The sequence below is a fragment of the Schistocerca nitens genome, chromosome 4 (assembly GCF_023898315.1).
Source record: "Schistocerca nitens isolate TAMUIC-IGC-003100 chromosome 4, iqSchNite1.1, whole genome shotgun sequence".
In the NCBI taxonomy this organism is placed as follows: domain Eukaryota; kingdom Metazoa; phylum Arthropoda; class Insecta; order Orthoptera; family Acrididae; genus Schistocerca; species Schistocerca nitens.
The window spans coordinates 520,233,053-520,242,703 of NC_064617.1; the positions used below are offsets into that span (position 1 = coordinate 520,233,053).

Consider the following 9,651-nt stretch of genomic DNA (forward strand, 5'->3'; position numbering starts at 1 on the left):
CATCTCAGGTCGGCAGAAGGACGGATCTGGACGAGTCTGCTCTGATATAAAGTTCCTACTACTGTAGCAGTCACTGCGAATACGGAACTAAACAAAAGTTACGATCGTTGAGACGTCACAGAAATAAAGTACAAAAAATGGAAAAATACATCTTAAATCGAAATAACTTGCTGTTTACATGTGTATATTACCACCATCAACTACGCTGTCAGTTAATAACTCAAATGAAATGCAGCTGCAGTCAGTGCTGTTTCGCCTATTTAATAGATCTGGCTGAAGTCACCGGGGCTTTTTTCGATGGTCCGTAACACGTTTGTTACTGTAAACTATTGCTGCACATCTTTATTCTTCAGTACGATAACTGTTAATTTGCTACAACGTTTCTGGATGTAACATCTACACGATCTGGAGGTCTGACTGATTTTGTTAATGAATGTAGATCTACATCTACATCTACATTTATACTCCGCAAGTCACCCAACGGTGTGTGGCGGAGGGCAATTTATGTGCCACTGTCATTAACTCCCTTTCCTGTTCCAGTCCCGTATGGTTCGCGTGAAGAACGACTACCGGAAAGCCTCCGTGCGCGCTCGAATCTCTCTAATTTTACGTTCGTGATCTTCTCGGGAGGTATAAGTAGGGAGAAGCAATATATTCGATACCTCATCCAGAAACGCACTCTCTAGAAACCCGGACAGCAAGCTACACCGCGATGCAGAGCGCCTCTCTTGCAGAGTCTGCCACTTGAGTTTGCTAAACATCTCCGTAACGCTATCACGCTTACCAAATAACCCTGTGACGAAATGCGCCTCTCTTCTTTGGATCTTCTCTATCTCCTCTGTCAACCCGACCTGGTACGGATCTCACACTGATGAGCAATACTCAAGTATAGGTCGAACGAGTGTTTTGTAAGCCATCTCCTTTGTTGATGGACTACATTTTCTAAGGACTCTCCCAATGAATCTCAGCCTGGTACCCGCCCTACCAACAATTAATTTTATATGATCATTCCACTTCAAATCGTCCCGTATGCATACTCCCAGATATTTTACAGAAGTAACTGCTACCAGTGTTTGTTCCGCTATCATATAATCATACAACAAAGGATCCTTCTTTCTACGTATTCGCAATACGTTACATTTGTCTTTGTTAAGGGTCAGTTGCCACTCCCTGCACCAAGTGCTTATCCGCTGCAGATCTTCCTGCATTTCGCTGCAATTTTCTAATGCTGCAACTTCTCTGTATACTACAGCATCATCCGCGAAAAGCCACATGGAACTTCCGACACTATACCAATTGGTATATCAACAATTCCATGCTTTGCTTAAGCAAGCTTTCTATTTTCTGTAAATCTTTCTATATTAGACTTTCTTCATCATACGAAATCTCCACATTTCTTAACGTCTAGTTGACCGTTCTTGTGTCTCTCGGCTCGGAGATGTTTGCGGTTCTTCTAAACGGCATTTGTGTACAGTACGTAAAAATAAATAGAAAGTATTTATGATCCCTTAGGTAATATTGTAAAAGATATGCTCCCGTTACACTAAATTCTTTTGTCCTGGCTTGTCGTGAAGATATGATCCGTATTTGCAATACAGTTTCACACGAGGCTGAAGTCAGTTACATAAACGAATTGAACTGCGTTCGGAACATGACATCCTGGGAAACGCAAGGTGAGCTTCCGCTGTGGCCTATTGTGCTTGTTCTCTCGGCTCAAGTTCCCACGATAGTCCTCGAATAATTAGCCCAGCGAACTGTTCAGCAACGTCATTGCGATACTACAATAGACTTGACAATAACTGATGTACAATAGGAATACGCATAGATGGTTGAAAACATTCATGCTACGTCAAGTCTAGCGTGTAACATACGAAGGCGCGCCGCAGCGTGGGCGAGCGGCGTTCCTGCACGCGGGGCGAGAGCTCACGGCGGCTGGGTGCGTCGTCTCTGCCAGCGGCGTACCAGCGCCGCCCTTACGCAACTCTTACGGCGGCTGCCAGCAGGATAATCGGCTTCCCACTGCTCTCCTTCCTCCCTTCCGGTGACTTCCCCGGCACCGCCGTGGATAAACACGACGATGTGCTATATCTCTAGTTAATGACCGTTTGGCTACGCTATCCCCTGTCAGGGATCAAAGCGGCTGCGTGTGTGGAACACAACTTTTCCCTCCACTAGATCACCGTATCGAACTCGCACGCTACGTGATCTGCTTTTCATTTTCACAGAACGTCACACCGCGCGGGGTTGCCGCACGGTCCAGGGCGCCTTGCCACGGTTCGCGTGGCTCCCCCCGTCGGAGGTTCGAGTCCTCCCTCGGGCATGGGTGTATGTGTTGTCCTTAGCGTAAGTTAGTGTATGTTAGATTAAGTAGTTTGTAAGCTTAGGGACCTATGACTTCGGCAGTTTGGTCCCATAGAACTTATCAACTTACCACAGAACGTCTGGCTCTCGCAAGTGGATCGTACGTATTGCCTCCTTCGATTTTCATCTACGTCTACGTGACTGCTCTTCAACTCACAATTGAGCGCCAAGCAGAGGGTTCATCGAAGACCCTTCAGACTGTTTCTCTACCATTCCACTCTCGAACAAATGGTTCAAATGGCTCTGAGCACTGTGGGACTTGACATCTGAGGTCATCAGTCCCCTAGAACTCAGAAATACTTAAACCTAACTAACCTAAGGACATCACACACATCCATGCCCGAGGCAGGATTCGAACCTGCGACCTTAGCGGTGGCGCGGTTCCAGACTGATGCGCCTAGAACCACTGGTCCACAACGGCCGCCACTCTCGAACAACGCGTGGGAAAAAAGAACACTTAAATCTTTCCGTACGCGTTCTGATTTATTTTATTATGATGGTCGTTTCTTCCTACCTTGGTTAACGTCAATAAAGCATTTTCGCATTCAGAGGAGAAAGTTGGTGAGTGAAGTTTCGTGAAGAGATCTCGCCGCAGCGGAAATCGCCTTTGTTTTAGTGATTGCCGTCCATCATATCCGTCCTCTGTTTCACGATAATACAAAACGCGCTGCCCTTCTTCGAACTTTTTCGATGCCCTCCGTCAATCCTAACTGGATCCCATATCGCACAGCAGTACTCTAGCCGAACACGGGCTAGTGTAAGTACCCTGTTAGTGGATTTGTTGCATCTTCTAAGTGTTCTGCCAGTAAAATAGTCTTTGGTTTGCCTTCCCCAAAACATTATCTTTGTGATCTTTACAATTTAAGTTTTTCGTAATTGTAATTCATAGATATTTAGTTGAATTGACATCCGCTAGATTTGTGTGATTTATCGTGTGATCGAAATTTGACGGACTCCTCTTAATACTCATTTGGAAGACCACATACATTTTATTATTAAGAGCCAGCTACCATTCTACGCATCATACAATTACTTTGCGTTTGGTTTTCATCTTCTGATGATTTTACTGGACAGGAAATGTCAGCATTGTCTGCAAACAATCTAAGAAAACCGCACAGATTGTCGCCTAACTCGTTTATATAGAAAACAAAACACTTTTTGTTTTTAAATATAGAAGTCTGAACTGTGTTATTGAATACTTATTTTTTCATTGAAGAAAAGTGCATTTCACATGTCTGTATCAAATTTTAGTTACATTTCATACCATCATAATTAAAAATAAAAATATGTTATTTTTATTACAAAATCGTCATTCAGTCTTTTCTAAACAGCATTCATTTTTTAAATGAATATCCAGTTTAAATAAACGTAAAAAAAATGCTACTAGCAAGATTGGAACTAGAGATGTACGATTACTACGCTACTACGCCATGCATACACCTGACAGAGACTACTAATATTCCGGAAACCCAAAAAATGTTTTGTACACAACAGAGCTTGGAATTTCAATCTACGAAGATTATTTTTTCTTCGGAAATTGCACTGCACTGCGTTATGACGTTCACGTCCGTGCACTGGTCTTCAGTTCATGTAAGTATGAAAAAATGGAAGTGGGCCAGTCCGTAAGGTGTCTTTGCTAGACTACCTTAGAGTTTTTCGGTGCTTTCTCGTAGGCTATTGCAGCTCGCTGTCTGTGTCTTTTGCGTGCGGACGCTGAGTGTAAGCGAATGTGCAGTGTGCCTTCGCAACGTAACAGAGCGACCTATAAATGTGTGTCAAAAAATTTCCGTGGGAGGGCGTTCTACAGCGTGTATGCGACGTAGCGCGACTGATGCGGGTATAAACGCACCGACATGTAGACTAGGGTTGATTGGTTTGTGAGATTAAAAGGGACCAGACTGTAGACTAGGGGTTAGTGTGGAATTCGGGTCTCTTCGACGTGCGTTCAGAAATTGCGGAAACGTGAATTATGGCGAAGTTGTTGCCAAATGTGTCTAAACAAGCCCAACGTGTTGTTATTCTTTTCTTAACTGCCGAAGGACAAACACTAGTAGACATCCATCGGACAATGAAAAATGTGAGTAATTAAGACGAAAAGTCAGGGAAAACTATGACAAAATGTGCTGATGCTTCATAATAACGCACGTCCCCATATCGCAGATGTGGTAAAGTAGATATTACGCCAACTCAAATGGGAGACAGACGAGCACCCGCTCTACACTCTTGATCTGTCCCCATGCAAAGAATGGCTCTGAGCACTATGGGACTTAACTGCTGAGGTCATAAATCCCCTAGAACTTAGAACTACTTAAACCTAACTAACCTAAGGACATGACACACATCCATGCCCGAAGCAGGATTCGAACCTGCGGCCGTAGCGGTTGCGCGGTTCCAGACTGTAGCGCCTAGAACCACTCGGCCACTCCGGCCGGCCGTAATCTTCCCTTAGTTTTTTAAAGACGTCAAAAGCTCACGTTTCCCACGTAAATCTGCAACTCTTAAATGGTATACCTTCACTCAATTCAAAATACTTTCGTGCCAAGCAACTGTCAGAGCACTGACAAATACGAGCACCCTTTCTTGGAAATAGTTGCCGTATATCATAAGTTATACAATTTGCGTAAGTCACAAAAACATACCAGACACGTCAACTGCAAAATATAACAGTGTAAAACCTCGCCATTTGTGCTGTAAAGACCCCAGAGGGGTGAAAGCGAGGTTGCTGGTTTATAGTCGTATCAGCGGTAGGCCTTGCGTGACAACTACTTTTTTCCCTTTCATCTGCGAGCGCTCCACTGGAATGACCTCCTTCGTTCTCATCATATAATGAAATAAAGCTCCTTGCCGACCTTCGTTCAGTCGAAAATTGTTTACCAAAATTTCCTGGATTTATAATAGTGATAAAGTTATAGTGGAAAATTACAAAGGTGCGCACTGATTGTTTACTCTCTTCCAGCTCTGAATGACACTTTGAGGAATTCGTTTCTCAAACGGCAGTTAGTAGCAACATGGGTTGATACTGACTTCGATAGACTCTAAACGCTTTTACAGAAGTATGCTCTCACGAGAATTCACTACGTATTTGTGAAGCTGTGTTTCGTATTTCTCAGTAAACTGGAGCAAAACAGTGCCCCGTTGCTTCAGGTCAGACAAGACTTATTGAAGATCAGAACACTGTCCCACATCGGTATAATGTCAACTGGTTTTCACATAATGTGCCATACTGGTTTCTTGGCATAGTTTTTATGGACGCAAATTGATGTTTCAGTTAATATTAATGGTTTATCACATTAATATAGGAGTCCCATATTGAGCTCACGTTATGGTTGGTAATTTGCCATTAACAGCCATTGACGACTTCAAGGAAGAGCTGCATACAAAGTGCAACTGTTAGTGAAGAGTTATTACGCTAAGAGAAACTGCCAAGAAAGCGTTTAATTTTAGAACCAGTTTTATAAAACATTAAAGTGAGCTATAGAACAGTCGATGATAAGACGGAACCATTGCATATGAAGAATGTCATAGGCTGTTTCCGGTGGGCCGGTGATGTCACTGTCAGCCGCTGTCAGGGAGATAGCGGAATCGGCCATTACCAACGGACTGTCTCCAGAGGAAATCTAAATGAGCATCTCTGGGCGCCGATACGCAATCCAGAGGGTTCCATTGTGCGTCTCGACAATGCAACTACGACAGATGTAGTTGCTGTTATATATTGAAGGAAAACTAGTAATAATCGGTTCTGCGTAGTTGAAGTCTCAGGAAACCCACAAAGAGTAAATTCCAGACAAGCGTATGGTGCAACTGCCATCATCTAAGTGGACTGCTTTTGTTTACTGTTTTAATTTCTGTTATTTTTTTAACCAGAGATTTACTGTTTCATTCGTTTACGGTATATGTGCTTGTAAAGGATCTTCACAAGTGTTGTCGGTAGTCTTAATTTTATGTTGTTTGGCCTCACAAACTCTGCGTTCTAGGTTTGTTTGTTTGTTAATATAGTCTTATGTCACAGGTCTTCGTGAGAAGATTTGTGACATAAGACTATATTAACTTAATTTCGCATGTAGATAACAGTGATGTATCATTGCTCATTAGGAACGAGAAGTTTTCGTTTTATGCCGATTGGTAATTAAAGCAATAGCGCGAAAAGTAACATAAAACTTTAAAAGTGAACTTCTATAAATTTGAGATGTAAGACCATTTCAAAAGCTGATTGTGCGAAAACAAGTTTGTCTCTCCTATACCAGCTCATTAGTAATGTGTGGAAATAAGAAATTCTTGGTCTCGCTGTATATGCATCTTAATTAGTGTGCGTTCATTAATGCTAAGTGTTTAAGGGCAGTCAGCTCGTACATAAATATTATGGAAGTTTGTATCCTTGATAATTTCCTACGTTTGTATTATGAAGTTGTGGATGTATCAGCCACACATACTTTCCGATCTCCTTCTAACTTCCCGAATAATTCTTCTTTAAAAGCATCATATTTCAAACGATCCCTCGTGGGTGGTGGCGCCTTGTAGGCCGAACAGTCCCGAGGCGAAGCACCGCACTACTTCTTGCGTTTTTTCCATTCGAGCATTTCGTACACTCAAAGAATTTCACTCAGTAGGTATTTTTTACGTTGGACGAAATGTCCATGAGCTGTCTCTTTCTACACGCACATTTCCTCTCCGCCTGTCACCGGATGATGTCAGTTGGTACACACCTAGGGGAAGTATTGCTTATGCTCTGCCTCCCAGAAATTCTGTGTACTGCTCTGAAAGCGACTTAATATATTTTACACTGTAGGTTATGCCTGAACTTACGTTGGGAAGAGTAACATAATAATGGTACCATTGGATGTATAATATAATCATTGAATTGTCTTTAAAGACAGGTTCTTCCCGAACACAGCCCTCCCTCTGCGACGTCTTGCTCGTAAAAATATCAACTGGACTTCCCCAGGCATTTTTGTAGAGGACTCGTTCAGGTCATATTGACTCATGATAGCCCGCATCTCGTGGTCGTGCGGTAGCGTTCTCGCTTCCCACGCCCGGGTTCCCGGGTTCGATTCCCGGCGGGGTCAGGGATTTTCTCTGCCTCGTGATGGCTGGGTGTTGTGTGCTGTCCTTAGGTTAGTTAGGTTTAAGTAGTTCTAAGTTCTAGGGGACTGATGACCATAGATGTTAAGTCCCATAGTGCTCAGAGCCATTTTTGACTCATGATCAATTGTGCAACTCGTCTTTACTCTTCTTCCCTCAGTTTGACATGATACAGACCCCAGACAGGTGAGCATTTTCGTAACTACTTCTCTAGCAGAGAAGTTACACCTCCTCCCTCTCCCACCCCCAGAATCTTCACTATCACCTCAGGTCTAGCCAAGTCTACTAAGAGATTTACGTGGTCGTTCCAACTTACGTCACAATGAATGATCACTGGGAGCTATTTACCTGATGTTTCCAGTTCATGGCGGTATGGTACAGCAATCACAGATATATATTTTGGAGAGACAAGCAGTCTTGGCCGCAAAGCAGGCTTTATTGTTTTGTATTCTGCCAATAACGAGTTTCGCCTTAATTAAGGCATCTTCAGATTGGCTAGTATAAGAGATATTAAACACAGATGCTGCCGTCCATGCAGTTGTTTCAGCAGGGAAACACCGTTGTCAATATTTTAAGGACATCACGTGGCGTCCTCATATAAAATAGTATTGAGTTAACCGAAAGTCACTTTTAAAATACATAAAAAAACCTCAGCGGGCAGTTACTCTTATCTAGCATATGGTGTAGCCCAAAGAAAACAAAAAACCGTATCAGGGCTACAGAAATGCATCACTTGTACATGAACAGTGGCATGTTTCCTTTGGATTGCGCCGTTTACTCTGCAATGGCACTGCCCTAAGTCTCTTAAAACTCGACAAGAGCTATCCGCTGAGATTTTTTATGTATTTTAAACGTAACTTCCAGTGTACTTACCACGATTTTCTATCAGGGCACCATGCAATGTTCTGAAAATATTGACAACTGTGTTTTCATGCTAAGACATCTACATGGACGGCAACATATGACTTAACATCTGTTATTCAAGCCAATCTGACGATGCCTTAATCAAATCGAAACGCGTTATTGGCAAAAATAAAAAAAGCCTGGCAATAATAATAAAGCCTGTTTTGCAGCCAAGACTGTTTATCTCTTCAAAATGTTTATCTGCTTTCACTGACTTTAGAGGTTTATCACTCATGATATATCAAAGCAAATGATTTTACTTTCGAGCGTCGATCTGCATTCACCTACGATTGAAGTGCGGCGCCAGTAGTTGCACAAACCGATAAAATTATGGCGCATTCCCTCGAAATTCTAGGGGGATATCGTATCTCAGCTCACCTAGTAACGAGAAAAGCTTCAGTGGCCACTCGGACTGATACGCACCCTCATTCTTTCCGATGAACGAAAGCGCGTTGCCGAGGACTGGGAGTCCCGGAGGTCCGGGTATCTTGTCGGCGAGCTCGTACATGCGCCGGCGCTGCAGCCGGTAGTAGATGAAGTAGAGGACGACGGCGGGCAGCAGCAGCCAGTAGAAGACGGTGGAGGCGGACAGGGCCGGCTCTGCGACCGCCTCCGGGCCGGGGGCGGCGGCGGCGCTCAGTGTGTCTGCGGCCGACATGCTGCTTCTGGCTGCTGGCGACTGCTGCGACCGCCGGCGCGCTCCGGCATATATAGACGACGGCCGGCGGGGCGCTGGCGGGGAGGGTGAAGGCCTCCACCGGACACCGGCCGCGCGTCCGCCGACGTTTCCAGCACCATTGTCTTCGTCCGTACTCTGCAAATCACGGCCGAATCCGAGTCACAGGGCAGTTGTTGCTATACCTCTCCTCCTGTTTCATACGTGGACAGAGCTTGGGAACAAAGATTGCCTATGTCTGTCTGTACGTACTATTACACTGAAGCGCCAAAGAAACTTCTATAGACATTCGTATTCAAATACAGAGATGTGTAAACAGACAGAATACGGCGCTAAGGTCGGCAACGCCTGTATGTCAACAAGTGTCTGGCGCAGTTCTTACCTTGGTTACTGCTGCTACAGTGGCATATTATCAAGATTTAAGTGAGTTTGAACGTGGTGTTATAATCGGCGCAAGAGCGATGGGACACAGCATCTCCGAGGTAGTGATGAAGCGGGATTTTCCCACACGACCATTTCACGAGTGTGCCGTGAATGTCAGGAATCTGGTTAAAAAATCTCCAACATCGTAGCGGTCCTGCAAGAACTGAACCAACGACGACTGAAGAGAATCGTTCAACGTGACAGAATTG

The 9,651-nt window shown here is 44.0% G+C and overlaps 1 protein-coding gene across 1 annotated transcript in view; it reads right to left on the minus strand.

The window, feature by feature from the left end:
• Window positions 1-9,020, minus strand: part of LOC126251496 (cytochrome P450 4g15) — a 48,554-nt gene extending 39,534 nt beyond the window's left edge. The window contains exon 1 of the mRNA XM_049951968.1: window positions 8,767-9,020. Within this exon, the coding sequence (XP_049807925.1) occupies window positions 8,767-9,001 (235 nt within the window). The 5' untranslated portion in view covers window positions 9,002-9,020. The remainder of the gene's footprint in view (window positions 1-8,766) is intronic.
• Window positions 9,021-9,651: the final 631 nt, after the last annotated feature.